This window comes from Parambassis ranga, chromosome 8, assembly GCF_900634625.1.
Source record: "Parambassis ranga chromosome 8, fParRan2.1, whole genome shotgun sequence".
Taxonomy (NCBI): Eukaryota; Metazoa; Chordata; class Actinopteri; family Ambassidae; genus Parambassis; species Parambassis ranga.
In genome coordinates, this window is record NC_041029.1 from 9,583,372 (window position 1) to 9,600,887 (window position 17,516).

At 40.0% G+C, this 17,516-nt stretch overlaps 3 protein-coding genes across 7 annotated transcripts; 1 reads left to right on the top strand and 2 right to left on the bottom strand.

The window, feature by feature from the left end:
- Positions 1–382: 382 nt before the first annotated feature.
- Positions 383–7,125, bottom strand: ddx42 (DEAD (Asp-Glu-Ala-Asp) box helicase 42). Of its 2 annotated transcripts, XM_028411428.1 has the most exons (18): positions 7,022–7,125; positions 5,920–6,138; positions 5,651–5,801; positions 5,506–5,567; positions 5,095–5,131; positions 4,640–4,792; positions 4,443–4,547; positions 4,142–4,261; positions 3,880–4,056; positions 3,641–3,769; positions 3,442–3,541; positions 3,303–3,350; positions 3,126–3,223; positions 2,720–2,996; positions 2,356–2,582; positions 2,146–2,256; positions 1,888–2,004; positions 383–1,585 (listed from the first exon to the last, which is right to left on the bottom strand). In XM_028411428.1, the coding sequence occupies exons 2-18, from the start codon at positions 6,129–6,131 to the stop codon at positions 1,031–1,033; spliced, it is 2,679 nt and encodes an 892-aa protein (XP_028267229.1). In that variant the 5' UTR covers positions 6,132–6,138; positions 7,022–7,125; the 3' UTR covers positions 383–1,030. The 2 variants fall into 2 exon arrangements, with proteins under 2 accessions (XP_028267229.1, XP_028267230.1); XM_028411429.1 differs by lacking the exons at positions 5,095–5,131; positions 5,920–6,138; positions 7,022–7,125 and having other exon boundaries at positions 5,651–5,701.
- Positions 7,123–14,664, top strand: strada (STE20 related adaptor alpha). 4 transcript variants are annotated; one of them, XM_028411430.1, is made up of 13 exons: positions 7,123–7,256; positions 7,767–7,828; positions 8,231–8,288; positions 9,611–9,639; positions 11,049–11,151; positions 11,281–11,402; positions 11,561–11,669; positions 11,767–11,890; positions 11,976–12,147; positions 12,284–12,388; positions 12,533–12,786; positions 12,884–12,926; positions 13,050–14,664. In XM_028411430.1, the coding sequence occupies exons 2-13, from the start codon at positions 7,817–7,819 to the stop codon at positions 13,203–13,205; spliced, it is 1,287 nt and encodes a 428-aa protein (XP_028267231.1). In that variant the 5' UTR covers positions 7,123–7,256; positions 7,767–7,816; the 3' UTR covers positions 13,206–14,664. The 4 variants fall into 4 exon arrangements, with proteins under 4 accessions (XP_028267231.1, XP_028267232.1, XP_028267234.1 ...); XM_028411431.1 differs by having other exon boundaries at positions 12,884–12,918; positions 13,038–14,664; XM_028411434.1 differs by lacking the exon at positions 9,611–9,639 and having other exon boundaries at positions 7,236–7,256.
- Positions 14,665–14,705: 41 nt separating this feature from the next.
- On the bottom strand, positions 14,706–17,121 carry rnf113a (ring finger protein 113A). Its single transcript, XM_028411435.1, has 10 exons — positions 16,979–17,121; positions 16,476–16,555; positions 16,298–16,396; positions 15,914–16,021; positions 15,709–15,818; positions 15,514–15,620; positions 15,321–15,410; positions 15,138–15,231; positions 14,954–15,060; positions 14,706–14,861 (listed from the first exon to the last, which is right to left on the bottom strand). Exons 1-10 carry the CDS (start codon positions 17,082–17,084, stop codon positions 14,785–14,787), a joined length of 978 nt encoding a protein of 325 aa, XP_028267236.1. The 5' UTR covers positions 17,085–17,121; the 3' UTR covers positions 14,706–14,784.
- Between the last annotated feature and the right edge of the window lie 395 nt (positions 17,122–17,516).

A 17,516-nucleotide genomic window follows, 5' to 3' on the forward strand; every position in this document is an offset into this window, starting at 1 on the left:
ATTTTGGTCGGACGTTTTATTGTTGGTCTTTACTTCCTGATTGTGTCATGTGTTTTAAGACACATCATGTAGTTGTTTTTTTTAATCATGTCAGCGTTATTAATTATTTAAAAGCACACACGAAATCTTGCATTTAAAAATGCATCTTCAAGAACATGGCAGTTTAAGCATTCAGGATCAAATGTATTTAACACTGTGACCAGTCGTACCCTCCTGTGGTCGCAGTTTGAAACTGCAATAGTTATGTTGATTTTATTTACTTGACACAAAGTCCAAGTGCAATTTCCCTCTCCACACTATTTTTAGATTTATTTATCAACATTACAATATACAGCTGCAACTAAACTTCACACAAGATTTGCTCACAGAAAACATACAAATGTAAATGGCAAAGGATTATTTTTTTAATCAAAACGGCTTTCTTTCCATGTGTGAAGGAACACGTGAAATTCCTCTCAAACGAAAGCTTCTTCTTGGAAAACATTTCAGAACATAGACATACTAAATGCCAAAGAAAGGCACTAAAACTTGAATACAAGACAAAAACAACTATACACAGTTGTTGTGGACATTTATTTGTGTGTGAATCATCACACTGCTTTTAAAAATCAAACTGCTCTAAGTTAGTTTTGGTGGATTAACAAAATGGAAACATACCAATACACTTGGCAAAGACCCATTGAGGAAAGAAAAATGCAAGCACAAAAGCATTTGATGAGCTCAATGAGAAAGAAACACATCCTTACTTGATTTGTTTACTGACAGCAGGATTAATTACAGCTGTATTGCTTGATCTTACTGACTTACAGCAACAACAGTCTTGATGGTATATGTACAGGGATGTCTCTGAGCTGCATGTCAAACTGTTAAGCTCTGACCAAATCACAAGGTCCTAACCAACCTGAGAGGAGTGTGAATGCACTTCCCATTTGTTTATTTCCCCTACAGTTCTGTGCTTGTGTCATCCTCTGATATGCTCTGCTACCTGCCTAAGTAGACAAGCCTTAGTTGCACATATAACCTACTTATTTTAGTTATCCCATCTGCTCTTTCTACGTTTAGGTGGTTCAGGGACAGCAAAGCTATCATCTCCTCCACTCTCCCTATCACTCCTCCGATCCTCTCTGTCCCTTTTGCTTCCATCGCCATTACGGCTGTCGCTGTGGCGGCTACTGCTGTGGCGATCACGATCCCCATATCGGTCGCGATCTCTGTCTCCATGACGATCGCGGTCTCCATAGCGATCCTCTCCACTGTGACGATCACTTCGGTCACTGTGGCGATGGTGACTGTCACCATGGCGCCCACGGTCGTCCCCGTGTCTGTCCCGTGAGCTGTCTCTCTGTGAGGGGGGTGCAGGTGGAGGATAACTGGTTTGACTGGTGGGCACTGAGCTCAGGGTGCCGGCGCTGGTGAAACCAGACATGGACAAGGTGGCACTGTGGGTTCGCTCTGAGCCGTTGGGTGACTCTGTTGGCACAGAGCTCAGGCTACCGGCACTGGTCCAACCCGAGGAGCTATTAGACTTAGTGCTGAGCTTTGGAGGGCCACTGGATGCAGCCACAAAGTGGCTTTTATACTGAGCCTTGAAGAAAATGAGACATTAAGCATAAGTGATTAGCTGCCTGTAAAGCAAAAGAAGGACTTTGAAAAATGTTGGTGATAAGACAATTACTTCAGCCAGATATTGACATTTTTGCCTTTAAAAAGTTACTTCATTTCAATTGCTGTAAATGTTCTGATTTCTTTACTACAATATAACATTTTTTTTGCATCCTTGTAACAGTTAACCACCATGAGTATTATATGTATGTAGTTAAAGGTATGAAATCATGAATTATACAAAAAGGATCATCTATGAGTTATAGAAATTTATAAATAAGGTACCTGGAAAGCTTGTTTCATTGCCGACATGCGATCCCCCATAGCCCCAGTAGCTGGTTTGCTGTACCCTTCAAAGCTACTAGCGGAAGACAACAAGCTGCTGCTGCTGCTGCTACGTTCCTGCAAAGTCATCACAGAGTTATAAACACATTTCACAATATATGTAAAATATATGTTAAATTGAACAGTTTTACATCATTCTCCTGCAGAAAATAATACAATTATTAATGATTTATGAATATTTAATATTGGTTAACTTACAGAACTGTCAGCACCTAGGCCTGGCCTCTCCCTGTAACCGAGACCACCTCCACCAATGTTCAGCTTCTTTCCTTTCCCACCCTTGAATCGTGATTTTCTGAACCAAGGATTCTAAGAAAATGAGTGTAAATAAAATTAGAAAGCATCCATTCAAAAAATGAAAAGTATTCAAAAACATTATTATCTGATCCTTTCACTTGTTTATCTTACCTGCATGGCTAAATCCATTAGTTCTTTGGAAACAGACTGATTAGCTCCCTCCAGATTCCTCACCAGGTCTCCAGCGAATGTGGTATCTTTGTTCGTGAGCAGGGTGTAAGCTACACCTTTCTCTCCAGCACGACCCGTTCGACCGATCCTGTGAGTGTGTGTGTCAATATCTCTTGCCACGTCATAGTTCACCACTGTGCGAATGGATGGGATGTCCAGGCCACGGGCTGAAGGGAAAACAGGGAGCATGCTATTGCTCAATATACAGCTGAGACTTTTAACACTCAACAGAAGGCAACAAGAGGGGAAATAAACAGTAAGTAGAACATTTTCCCCCACCTTCCTAATCACTTCTTTTACCCACCTGCTACATCTGTGGCCACCAGAACAGGCAAGTTCTTCCTTTTAAAGTCACTGATGACCTTATTTCTCTCACTTTGGTCCATGTCTCCATGCAGGAGGCCTAGACTGTAGCCCTCCTGCGTCAGGTTAGTAGCCAGTTCCTCACAGTTTGCCTTCTTGGTGACAAAAATGAGGACTGAGCCAGACGAGGTAAACTCTACCAGCCGTCGCGTAAGCCAGTTCCATTTATCTGACCCACTGAGCAGCAGCTCCACCATCTGAGTGACATCCTCATTGGCCTTTTAAGACAGGATGAAAATAAACACAATTTAATGTTTGAATGTATTTTACTTTATTTTATTTAAATAGAAAAATGGAAAAATGTGAAAAAAACTTAAACTGTGTTTTTATAATGTTATGCAATTTACCTCTCCAATGTCTCCCTGTACAACACGAATAGGATCTACCAAAATGTCTCTGGCCAACCTTTCAATCTTCTTTCGAAACGTAGCACTGAACAGAAGAGCTGTAAAAAAATTGTAATAAGTAATATAACAAGGCTCTGTAGTCCTAGAAAACATTGCATATAAGAAAAATACACTTACTTTGTCTGTCTGGGCGAACATGGCTAGCAATGGATCTAACCTGATATTCTACAAACAGAAAAAACACAATGCAAACACAGTATAAACAAACTAATGCAAAAAGTAGGTTTAAAAAATCTTGAAAGTAACGCTGACCCACCAAAGCCCATATCAAACATGCGATCTGCCTCATCAAAGACCAGGTACGTCACTCTCTGCAGGGACGTGGCCTTCTTTTTAACATGGTCAATAAGACGACCCTGTAAGAACACACAGTGGTAGTAAATGTCATATCTTTGCAACACTGTGAAGAGTAGTGATACTTGAAAATCAGAATAATACTGAAAAAAGTTTCCTACCGGAGTACACACTACAATTTCTGCACCTTCCTGCAGAGCCTTAGCCTGCTCCCACATGCTGCCTCCTCCATAAACAGCTACTGATCGCAATGAGTAGGCTTTTCCAAAGCGCTTACATTCTGCATGGATCTAAAAAACATTGACAAATGATCATTACAGAAAGCATATCACATTATTAATGTGTTAGTAGTGTAAAAAGGGTCTCTTTTCTTGACAAAACAGACTCCTCCATTTTATACCTGCTGACAAAGCTCTCTGGTGGGGCAGACAATAACTGCAATGGGTCCCTCTCCGTCCTCCAGCTCCTTCTGGTCCATAATATGAACCATTATTGGCCAGATGAAAGCTGCAGTTTTGCCACTGCCAGTTTTTGCGATACCTATCATGTCACGTCCAGACAGAGCAATGGGGACACCCTAAAACACAGATTAAAAAAGGATTCCTCATTAAATTTTTCTTAATGTTACTTTAAAATACGTGGCAATCTTAAGATTAACTTACTTGGCACTGAATGGGTGTGGGCTGAGTGTACTCAGACTTTCGAATTTGGTGCATTAGCTGCTCATCAAAGCCAAAATGAGCAAAGCTGGTACACGGTTTTGGAGGTGCAGCACCAGATACCTAAAAAAAAAACCACAAGGAGCAATCATAGAGAGCACAACAGTCAGTGTACCCATGAAGGGTTCAAATTCTAAAGATCTAAAAGATCCTTATTTCACAGAACATGTAGATGGCATATTGATAAGGCGTTAAAGCAGAAACAAAATATCCAGATCAATAGTGAAATAAATAACGCACTTACTCGCAAGTTTAGCTTGTGCCTTAGTTCTAACACTTGAGTTCCATTTAGGTTGCCGAGTTCCTCATGCTCATTGTAAAAGTTTTTCTCAAAGGGTGGATAATCAATCTGTGTAAAAAAAAATGTTATTGTAAACAAAATATATAGTCTTAATGTGTGGATGCAACAACACTCTTCTTAATCCATATTATCAACTGCACCTCTGAATGATCAATTGGAGGAAGGGGCATGATGATTTTCTTGGTGGCAGAGGCAACTGGATTCCCATCACTGTCATAGTCAATGTTTTCCTCCTCTTCCTCTTGTGTCAGCCCAGCTGTGGGATTCTCTGCCATGTAGCGGAAGTAGGCTTCCTGCAGACAGCACAACATTTCATGTGAACAACTAAGCCAGTCTGATGCTTACTCCAGTTTTGTGCGCACCAGTACACGACGGCTTAAGAGACATTCAGCTTTATAACATAGTAATAAATTACTGTTTGTACGTTAACACACTTAAAAAAAAGGAATTAACAGCAAAATGTAATCATCCTAAATGCAAACTGCACAAGCAGGTAGAGTAGAAGGCAGGGGGTCTTTTGAGGATAAGAGAGGGAAGACCTCTCTGACCTCTGATCAGCAATATATGGATTAAAAACGTTGGAGGGCTCACTCACTTGTTCATCTTCTTCTTCAATGTCATCACGAATACCCCTGAAATGACAAGCGGAGAAAAAAAACTTCCCTGCGGCTTGTTCGTTCACCAAAGACAGCCCACATCCCCCTATGACTAAGGTCATAATGCTCACCTGACAGTATCCATTTAACCAACAAAGTCACTGCTGGGTATTTTTGTGCCATTCACTGAGGAAACTGTTGTCTAAAGCTACATATCATTTGCCAATTTAGGCAACTTGTAAAATACATTTTCAGACAAGTTTAAATGACCTGTAGTAAAATCTGAAATAAGAGGCCTCCCACAACTGTTTTGTATTAAAGTGTGGGCAATCCTTTTTCCAGGTAAAAAAAATCAAAAGCATATTTTAACCACCTAAGAGGAAAAACAACAAGCAAATTCAGAGTCTTACTTGGCTGACTTTTTCTCCTTTTCCTTTTCCTCTATTTTCCTCATGTCTTTAGCTGCTTGGTTCTGGAACAAAACAACAATGATATTTCTTTACAATACAACATGTTTAGAAGGTGTTATAATCTCTGCCACTTAGTTCCTCTCACCTCAACCTCTGCCATAAAGGCATCCAATGGGTCATCTTCACTGTCCGAGCCACCACCGGACTGCATCTGCTGCCGTGTTGGTGAGTTCTCTGCTGGGATGTATGGCAGATCCACATTACTGCTGGACTCCTCTTCATCGTCTTCAAAATACCTTGTTGAAACAAAGTTTGACATTGTTTCATTAGTAAAAATTTAAACTGTATGCTCCTCACAAGAGTCAATGTGAGTCTTAAGACTATTTGTGTATGTGCTCTGAGAGTGACACTTACGCATTTTCCTCGTCAAAATTTGCTCTTTTTGTCCCTATTTTGTAAAAGGATGGGAGCTGCTGGTTCTTTCCATAGCCACTACTTGATCCTGGCGGTACAAATGATGTGTGAGAATTCTGAGGAAGATGAGGCTCTTCTTTTTTCCCTGCAAGGGAAAATCCTCCGAAGCCAAACCCTCGTTTAATGCCTGAACCACCTTTGTTCCAGTTCATTATTGTGCTGTGAAAACAAAAAGGAAAGTCTATTTCCGGAATTCACTCACAATTGAAACAACGACTCAGTGGTTCTCTGAAACACAGAGGCATTTCTTTGACCTGCAGTTTAGGTGACGAATGATCATTTTTTTGACCAACGGTTGTGGATGAGGACGCTTGTCAGTAAAACGCATAGCAATCAATTATTATTAGTCACATTACCACACAGTAGATGGCTATCACTGATTACCATTCTCTTTCCTGGTATTCATTTCATTTGAAACATTGAATGGGCCCTGCTTTACCACAATAAGGTTCGCTGTTTTGTGACCAGCATTAGCTGCTGACATATAATGTATGTATGACTATAATGTCTATGTCTAGTTTGAACATGAACAAATATTCACAATCACAATCACCCGTTCGTATTAAAGTACTATTATTGTCCACCAATACATACATATTAGCCATAGAGCGATCCATTCGTTAGACATATCGAACACAGACTGTATATATATATATATATATATATATATATATTTTGTTAGTGTAAAACAACGACGTATGTGCGCGGTAGCATAAAGCTACGTAGCAATTAGCAAAACACGACGGGAGAAAGCGGTGAGGTATCAGGATTTCTTTCTCGATATTGTTCTCCTAGTTGTTTTGCATCATAATCATTTTAAAGTAACAATTATCTTGACAAGATGCACCGACAGAAAATGTTAGCGTTAGCTCAAGGCCGCACTGAGGCCGAGATCAAAGTGGGAGGGGGGCTCGGTCGACACTTAAGCATGAATGTTGTGCTTGAGGTTTTGGTGGACTATCCCCGTGCAGAATATTGTCCTTTTTATCGACGAAATGCATCAATAATATGCAATAATGAATAACAGGGTGTGTATATTTACCTGTTTCTGATTCCAGTACAGCGCCTGTATTTTCAGTAAGCAAGGCGACGGTGACGTCATCTGTGCGCGCAAAACTTCTTTCGTCGTCATTAGTGCGCCACACGGTACTCGACCAAGTAATCATCGACTAGAGAGCTGTCAAAAACATCTTGCTGGAGAGGATGGCTTGTTGAATAAGTCATCCTAAAATTCTAATTTACTCCAACCAGGTTATGGTGTTCTAAATAGTGAGCAGGTAAGCGGTTAATGCCTCAAAATTATACTGCTTTCTTTCTTGCTGTAAAAATCATTCAATATAGCCGCTTTTGCTAACGGTACTTTATTAGCCTGCGCCCTCATCATCATTGCAACATTAGTTAGCTTTTTATAAGAATTAAGCTCTAGTGGTAACAAAACTGCTATTAGTGGTTGATTTTGGTTTAAATCAAGCTACAGTTGATGTCGCATGAAGTCAGAATCTCTGTTTGCACGACACCAATACTGGATGTTTACTGCTTTCAGCTTTAAACTCATCATGGACAAAGGTATTCATCACGTTAATGAGCAACTAATAACTTTAAGGCATACACAAGTAAAGGTTTTTGGAACTTACCAAAACAAACCATTGCATGGAATATCACACAAATACAGTGATGTCTGAAGTTTATTAATGAATATATGCTTAATGAACTGCAGTCTGGGGTTACTTCTGTGAGCAGGAGGAGACCATCAGGCATCCATAATTGTTTTCTTACCTTTTTCACAGATATTCTCTGTACAAGGTTTCAGCATCGTATGTGACACTCAAGAAGATCCATGTCTTTTCTTGTAAGTGTTTAAAATCAGGTTTCCTTAAATTTTAGACAAAGGCTTACAGGGATGGATTTCAGTGTAATGTTTAACTGTACTTTTAGACCTTGGAATATATAATTTTGTATGTTTTAACTAATAGTTGTCTTTAAAGTTCTTGTAGTGCCTTGAGTCCACTTTGCTTGTTGACCCAGCCCTGTTTAATGAAGTGTGAACTGTTTCACTGAACATTCTTTGACTTTCTCCTTCACACAACATACAGAAACGTTTTACAGCTGCAAATTAGGTTTTCACTATTAACCCCTTGTATCTTTATTTAAAAGTACTAAGTGTAATGTATTCTTTGGATTGTTTCCTTATTCTGCTTGCATTCTCTCTCTTTTTTTTCCATGCCTGATATTAACCCTCTGTGTCTGTCAGCGTTGGGTATCTGAGAAATTGAGTGTGGAGAGCCTGCGGGATTTGGAGTTGTTTGGAGGTGAGGTTCAAGGCAAAACAATCTACAACAAAGAGGTTTCACATTTTTTAAACCACTGATCACACATCAAGCCCTTAATCTACACAATTACCTAATCAGTTCATATGGAAGCTTTGCCCTGAGCTTTGCTGTGCTTCCTAGACGTCATCCGTCATTTACAATGTTTCTGTCCTCATAATCAGTCATGTGTTACAGTCTCATTGCTTCATTGTTGTTTGTGGCAAACATTTTTCAAGAGATGGCACAAAGTCACTTGCTCATTACGTCTTCCTGTGAATTTTTTCATATTTTGTGTTGAAGGGATGTTTTTGACTATCAGGTAATATATTTACTTCAGTGTCAGTGTTTGACTTTATATAAATTAACCACATTTATTCTTAACCTTTCACATAAGTGGAAATTACAAATGACATACCCATTTATGTGTAAAATCACAATGATACAACCCATTCTACCAAAAACAGCTGAATGGACAACATCATAATTACAAGGATAGTAATTAGGGTCCCTTGATTGAGTAAATTTTTCCTATAGTGCCTCTACAATAGTATTATTCATAATAAAAACTTCAAATTAACAGAAACTATTGTCATGTGTGGTGAGATTTAGGTATATTCCCTGTGCTTTGCATTTTATGTAGTAGTTGTTTTTTAATACTTTAGTCCATTTCCAGGCATTTTGAAGGAAGAGGATGTGTTTGTGGCTCTGCCAATGTTTTGAAGTGCTATGTTTCTCAATAATAATCAGTTATTTTCAAAATATCTCCTCTATTGGGGATTGGGAGACAGAACATTGGACTGTTGATATTGTTGTAGTTGTTGGTTTTGGGCTTATTCAGCTATTCTTATATTATGGATTATTCTTATATTTCTGAGTGGATTATGCTTTGGTTGCAAGCTTTGCGTCATTTTCATTGTATTACTTTTGCAGGTTATTGCTCATTTTTGCATATTTATTTCAGTGTATCATATCTGTTTAGGCTGCCCTCTGTTCTGGTTGTCTTTCATAAATTCTGGAAAAACCTGCCGACTTTTGCTAGGTTTAATTTGTTTTTGAAGAAATTGTTTAATTTTAGGTAGATGTCTGCCTGCATTCACAAGGGTGTGTTACTTTGTGGGTGGCCACCTCAAGGACAGAGCTGCTGGTTTTTGATTCCTGGGAACCAGCAAAGTTTATCTTGCCAAATGTTGCTGCATGCAGCGAACCTTCACATCCAAAAAAAACTGCGCTTACTGGTTCCAAACCTTCTCTAAACACAGATCCTTCTCCTGTTTTGTTTGTGTTTATGTTCTCATGTCATTGATGTGGTTTTTCTACCCCAGAGCAAGCTCAGGGACTCTCTCACAGGAAAGTAAGTGTGGTACTCCTGTCACAGCATCACCATTCCCCATGTGCCTTTTGTGTATGTGCGTGCATGCATGTCTATGTATGTGCGCACACAGATTTATATCTAGCGGAATCCACAATCTTCCCCAAGGCTTTGCACATTTATGTATGCCTGAGTGTCCTTTTTGTGACATGCGCTATACATGCTTGTAGCTCTGAAAGCCTTTTTCACCTCACTCACCAGGGCTTCTGTTGTGCAGAGTATATACTGAAGCTTTTTTCCCTCAGATATAACAAGTATTGTAATTCTGTCACACAGCTTATTTAAACAGTTCTGTCAGAGTCTGTGGTGTGTATTAACATGCTGTGTTGTAGGCAGTTACCTTGTCTTGAATTTCGTTTTGTAATCCCAATAAAATCATGACAAGGTTTTTTTTTTATTGTGACACTTCCTGTCTGTGTTGACAGCCTGTTGTTGAGTTAATGTTGAACTGATACAACATTGCGCATTGTGGTTGGCCACTGTCTGTGCCGTCTGTAAATAGATGGCGTTCCATGTGTTGAGTTTTTGCAAATGCATGGCAACCCTTCTCAGTCTGATCATGGTGGTTGAGTCTAGTGATTGGATAAAATTTACAGACTTTTCTTTTAAGCAATGGCTGCCAAAGCATGTTTGACTTTGCTGTCAGGCCAGTTTTAATGTGCGGTTTTATTAAATTGCACAAAGGCAAATCAATATGGCTTAAAATCCTGTGTCCACATGTTTTTGTTGTTTTTTATCATTATAGAAATTCCTACAAATTATCTCTGGCTGGCAGAATACCATTATGCTGAAGAAAGCTCTATTCTAAGTTTGAATATGTGTCTAGATTGTGTCACCATGGAAACAGTCCAGATATTCATACATCTTGCTTTCATTTGCCTCCACAGCTTGCTGCTGCAATCTGTCCATTTCCATCATTTCAGTAATGATAAATTGATGGAATTCAGGAGTCCTCACTGCCAAGAGAATGTACTTTTCTCAACATGATGCAAATGTCTAAGATATTTTGTAACAGAACAGAGGAAGGAAGATGTCTTTCATTGGTCAAATATTATTCTTATCTTATAATCTCATCTTTTATTTTGATTATTTTACCAATAGTTCACTAAGAGAACCTAAAGCTCAAATTTCTGGGGCCATATGTGAAATACTTGTATTTGTTTGAAATGTGGTCAGTTATGTTGTGCTACTGTGTTTTGATACTTACCACTAGTGCTATGGGCCATGCTAACACTCCCCTGGTAACACACTTAAGTGTCTTCTTTGGTGATCTTTTACCACAAACAGAGCCTTTGGTAGTCACTTATAAGCTCTTTATTTGTTACAATCTTGCACTGTCCATGTCAGGACTTGCATTCTCATTTGCTGTATTTCTTCCCTGCCACCTCCAGGGCCATGAGGACAGTCAGGAGAGTCTGACCTCCCTTCCACGTCGAGACACCATGGGCAGCTTCCTCCCGGACAGCGGCTCATACGAGCTGCTCACTGTGATTGGTATGTAAAAGCAAAGACACAGTGTTCATTTTAATGTACAGTATACATAGACCTAAGTATCAAATGAAGAACTTTGTGTATGTACACGCATGTGCATATGTTTTAAAAGACACCCTGTGTGTGTTTTAGGCCGAGGCTTGGATGACTTGATGACTGTGAACCTGGCTAGATACAGACCTACTGGAGAGCATGTAGCCATTCGGCGAATTGACTTGGAGTCTTGTACTAATGACATGGTTGCGTACCTGCAGGTCTGCATCCTCACTTGATCCCGTCAGCCTGAATGACGCAGCTATGCTGTTGTCCTCATCATCTTCATCATCTTCGTTGTGGTGTTTTACATTTAGTATACTGTTGTCTTCAACGATTGTCATCATAAAGGTGTAATTACTTCTCCTTTGCTTCTCAGGGTGAACTACATGTGTCAAAGTTGTTTCACCACCACAGTATTTTACCTTACAAGAGTGTGTTTATAGCTGAAAATGAGCTGTGGGTCATCACACCCTTTATGGCATATGGTAAGTAATACATTTAGACTTATTCTATGTGATGTGATGAAGTGTTAATAGTACAAGTCAGTGTGTGATTGATTCTTTGTGTTTGATGATATTGCAGGGTCAGCCAGAGATCTGATCTGCTCACATTTTACAGATGGTATGAGTGAGCTGACCATTGCTTATATTTTGCTTGGCATGCTCAAAGCTCTCGAATACATCCACCACATGGGATACGTGCACAGGTAAGATTGCCTACCAGTTGTTGACAAACCGGGACAGAGACGGGAGCCATTGTTTCATCAGATATGTATTGTTTTGCTTGTGTAGGAGTGTGAAGGCCAGCCATGTTTTGATCTCTGCGGATGGGCAGGTCTGCCTGTCAGGCCTGCGGAGCATCTTCAGTTTGATCCGTCATGGCCAAAGGGCCAAAGTGGTTCATGACTTTCCTCAATACAGCGTTAAAGTGCTGCCCTGGCTCAGCCCTGAAGTACTGCAACAGGTACTGCATACCTTCACAGTGCAGATACTGCATCCATTCTTAAGCAGAAGTATTAGAAATACCTTTCTGTAGTATTTCTGTTAATTTTGAGACATGAATGAGGCAGAGATTAGTTGATTTGAATTGTGTTTATCAGAATCTGCAGGGATATGACTCTCGATCAGACATCTACAGCCTCGGCATCACAGCCTGTGAATTGGCTAATGGCCATGTGCCCTTTAAAGACATGCCAGCTACACAGGTGAGGCCAGGCGTCACGCTCATCTCTCCTGTGTGTCACATGTTGTCCTGGTTTAACTGTCAAATTTAATGTTGGGGGATAAATCACAATAAATAATCACAACTGGAGCAAAAATCTAAAATCAACATTGGTTATCTTACCCAGATGCTGCTGGAGAAGCTAAATGGAACAGTGCCATGTTTACTGGATACCACCACTATTCCCCCAGAGGAACTGTCCATGAAACCTTCCCGCTCTGGTGCTGACTCTGGGATCTGTGAAGGACCTGGAGCAGGAGGGGTCAGACACTCGAACGGAGAGCCCTCCTCTTCATCAGGAGGACACCCCTACAACCGGACCTTCTCCATGCAGTTCCACAGCTTTGTTGAACTGTGTTTACAGCGAGACCCAGAAAAGAGGTTGGCCAAGATCTAATGTAAATATTGTTTCAGAAACAGTGTTTGATATCAAGCATTAAGTTGCTAAATATGTCACTTTTTTCCTGTTTTACTTTAGACCATCTGCCACCACTCTTATTGGTCACCCCTTTTTCAAACAGGTGAGCAAGACTTCTATAAAGACCAGATAGAGGTGTAAATGACTGCGTGAATGTTTCTCCATCATTTAAAAAAATGAATTAATTTAGTTTAATATGATCTACATCAAATGCTTTTGTTTTCAGATCAAACGACGACCATCAGAGGCGCTGCCGGAGCTGTTGCAGCCTGTGCTGCCCATCACCAGCTATGAGAGCTCCCAGCCACAGGACTCTCCCTCTGGACTTGCCAGCCTGGAGTCTGGCCTCAGCCACCTGGAGGTGGACGACTGGGATTTCTGACAGCGGACGACTCAGTGGAGAGACACCTGTAAGATTCTTATGAGAAACTCTCTGAGCAGACGGGACATTTGTTTTTGTAATGGTCCCCTTGTAAATAACACAAAGCTCAGACTAAAAGGAGTTGCTGTTCTCAGACAGGTTAAAAGCCAGCAGCCATCTTGCCTCTTTTTGACGTCTCACATCTTTTGTTTTATATGCACTCTTGCACTGCACTGATGGCCTCTTTCTCTTCGACACAAACACATCTGTTTACAGATTGTATTCACACATTACAAGTCCCCTGGAGCTAAAACACAAGTCTCCTGTGTTCTTCTTGCTGCTGGTAAGGTGTGAGATGGGGGTTTATGGATGTAAATGTAGCCAAAACCTTGAACCCGATTAGTGGAAACATGCTCCTAAATATACAAAGGGGACTCTCTACCTCTTGTCAACACGGCTGCTTAGTGTGGCCCATCTGCTCAGTGAGACCACCATAAGGGTGTGCAGTAGTTCTCGCAGCTGACTCAGATAGTCCTCAACACTACATGGGTGGTCTGTCCTGAGGTTTGGTGAAATTAACAGCATGTACGCACATGTCTTAGCTCTCTGCCTGTGTTACAGTGTAAACTGCATCTCATGCTTCAGGCATCTTTTTTGTTGCACAGAGGTAAAGATAAAGAACTTCTCTTAGTTTAACCTTCAAAGCATAGAAGTATGTATTTTCTTGAACTTACTCTGGATGTTACTCATGTCAAAAGTGAATGTTTTATTGGTGCTTGTTTTGTCTGCATGTACAACTCCTTTTCCAAAAAAGTTGCGATGCTGCAGTTAATGCGCAAATCATTAAGATCTTATATTTAATTGAAATTAGTCATGAGAAAACATGAAGCGCTAAAAATCAAGTGAAACGTCTCACAGCTTATCAGTGTTAATTGGAATCAGGTATGTGATAGCCTGATAGACCTGTGACTGGACTGGTTCACAGATCTGGACCTACTCAGGCTTGGTTTGTTGGCCAAAAACCATAATTGAATGCCTGTGCTCTTCAGATTCTCAGGCAGCACTTAAAAACCAGACATGTGATGAAAATCAACTCATGCAGCTTTTTTGAAACCCTGTGTCTAGGAATTATAGACACCACATCTTCTAGGTTTAAGTGGATCTGGTGTGTTATTAGGAGAGTTCAAACACCAGGAGCTGTGATGGTATGGAAGGCCATTAGTGCACATGACACAAAAGCAACATGACATATACGTGTTTTTCAATCAACATGCGTCATCAGATGAAGCCTGACCAAAAACAATAGTCTGTATGTTTGTCTTTACTATTTTCAATTAAATACATGGTTTAATAGTTTGCTAATAAATGTCTTTTCTACACAGCATCCCTTCTTTTTTGGAAGTTGGGTTGTATATTGTCAGTGAGAAAAAGAATTGTGTTGCAAACACCAAACCTGACAACAATAAAGTTAGTTTACTTACTCTATTTGTCTGATGGCATCACACAATGAGACAATAAATATTTGTGGAAAATAGATTTTATTCAAAAAGTACAGAGACAAACACAGAGGTGGGGGGGGTTGATAGGTGTTCAGATGTTACTAATCCTCATCATCTGATGGGGGCTGGTCTTCTGCAGCTTGTGCGGCTTGATGTTTCTCCAACTTGGCCATCAACTCTGAAAAGTTATTTTTTTTTTAAAAAAGATTAATATGGATTAAGACTCATTAGTTTAGAGGCATATTCCCTTGGTTCTTGGACACTGCATACCTTTAGCAGGGTTGAAGACTCCATTGGTTTGGGTGTTGCACACATAACAGCGCTTGGATTTGCGGTAATGCTGAAGGGCACAGGTCTCACAAAAGTAGTGCTTGCACCTGGGAGATATTAGACCTGTCAACAACTGATAATAAACCCATCTCTGCATGATTAGGAATACCCAGAACAGACTTACTTTGTGACAATGGGATTCTTATAGGATTCCCGGCAGATGAAGCATTTAAAGGGTATATCTTCTTCGTCACTGCTCACCTCGTAGTTCTCATCATCTACATCCAAACAGTGTTGTTAAGAAAATACTTATTGTGTAGTGTAATGCATTGGTGCACACGGAAGGTTTTATAGCCTTCTAACTCACCATTAGCTCCGAATCTCCCCTCGTCCAGTTCTCTCTCAATCTGCCAGCCATGTTTGTAGTCTGATCTGTCATGAAGAAACTTGCAGCTATCTGATGGCAGGAGAGAAAAACATGATGAAACAGAATGTTTAAAGATGTTTAAATGAGAGAGGTTTTAGTCAGTTGTTCGTCAACTGATTGGTCTCACACCCACCTCCAAAACCACAGAAACCAGTCTCCTTATAGTCTTTGCAGATATCAGGCTGGTAGTCCCACCTGACGGTGGCTCTCAGGTGTTCAGGGGCTCGGATTGGTCCTTTTCTGTTATAGAAAAAAGATTAAGTAGATCTATACAGATTATTTTAGGTTCATATGCAGAAAAAGGGTCTTATGAAAGAATGTGCCTTACCTGACCATGCCAGAGGAGGCATTGCCCATAGTCGTATCTTTAGGTTTAATAAATTTTTTGTAATTGTTGATGCCACGGTAGATTTTATCATCTTCTTTACCAGTCAGCTCCTATTGAAAAATGAGTAAATTCAAACAATCAAGATAAGGTAAGGAGTCATAAATTGAGTAATGGTTTGAATGTGTTACATCAACTTATCCCTTACGTCTTGAATTTTCTGACTCCTCTCAAAAATGGCCTGGGCATCATTGTCTTTCTCTGTGTCCAGCTGATATGTAGCGGTGGCACCCATATCCTCAGGTCCTTCTGGTTTCTTTTTTTGACAGGATTGGAAAGATGGAAAACATTTTAACAAGCTTTCATACTTTGGCTTCACCACAACTTGACAGACAGATCACCAAAGCAACAGAGAATCACAAACACAACAAACGGCACATTTTAGCCAATGAAAAGCTCCACTGGAAAGGCTGGGGGTAAAGCACTGGACTCCCTGGTACCCTGATTGGCATTTAAATTTATTTTTTACACTCTCAGATCCAATTATTGTAAAGCACGTCCTTTATAAATGCTGTGTACAGTCTTAACTCACCGCTGATCGTGTGGACTTGTAGGCAACTGTGACCTTTTTAGCTTCTTTGTCCTCATCACTTTCACTGGAAGACACAGCTTCTTTCTCCACTTTTTTTGTCTGAAAAGAGGAAACAAGTGTCATGAGTCACATTCGAACTTATTTTTTATTATGATTCGTTATGTTGCCGCTCTTTTACCTTCTGAATCATGGGGTTGACTTTTGCCTCTTTCCTTTCTCTTCTGACCACAGAGCTCTGGTCCTCGTCACTGTTTCCATCTGAAACAGGAATTCACATTTTACTGTATGTGCTAACTTTTTGCAGTTTTCAAAGACTTTGTGTGGATAACACCTAACATAATCTTTATTATATACATTTTTGAGTACTGGGCTGTACCTGATAAAGAAAAATACAGGCTTATCAAACACGATAGCAATGGCGATCGATCTCAAACGCAGCACAAACGTACTTTAATTTGACCAGTAAGGTATTTTTACAAACTGTACATCTATAGACTTTACTTACATTTTGTTATCGTTATTTAAACATTTGTATATTATCAGGGGGGTGCTGTTTTAATTTTTAAAACGGGAACACACAAAAATCTGCAATTTAGTCCGTGTTTGACGTCTTGGCAACAAATACATATTACATTTATTCACAAAAAAACCTAAAACCATAGCTAAGCGAGACATAACTACCTTTGTCGCTGTCACTTGCTTGTCTCTTTCGCACGGCGCATTTCTTTGTAGATTTTTTGAACAGAAACGTGCAGGAACCTCCTTTAGGCTTTTCAGAATCCGCCATCTTGCCACAATATGTAAATTATACCACCAGCCTTCGCCACAGCGCCCTCTAGTGTCTCGGCGTTAGCAGCGGTCAAACACTGCTCCTAATCCTGTCACTCTAACACTAAAAAAACATTTATACACAACACATACATTACTATTTAATGTTCAGTGTAGCGATAATGGCATTGAACAAGTTCAAAACTAACTCTGATGGGGCGTAGGCCACCATTTCTTGAGTTCTTTTATATTTTGGAGTTGTGTTTCTGTTTTATGGTATGATGTCTGTGTTCCTGAACGCAGCTTTGCCGCTCGGGTCTCAGCTGTGTTAAATGTGTGCTATGACGTGCGCTGTCTAAAACCGGAAATGTGTACAAACACATATATCAACAAAAATAAAATTCATCAACATAATGAAAAGGCGATGATAGTTTTATTTCGAAAATTCTTA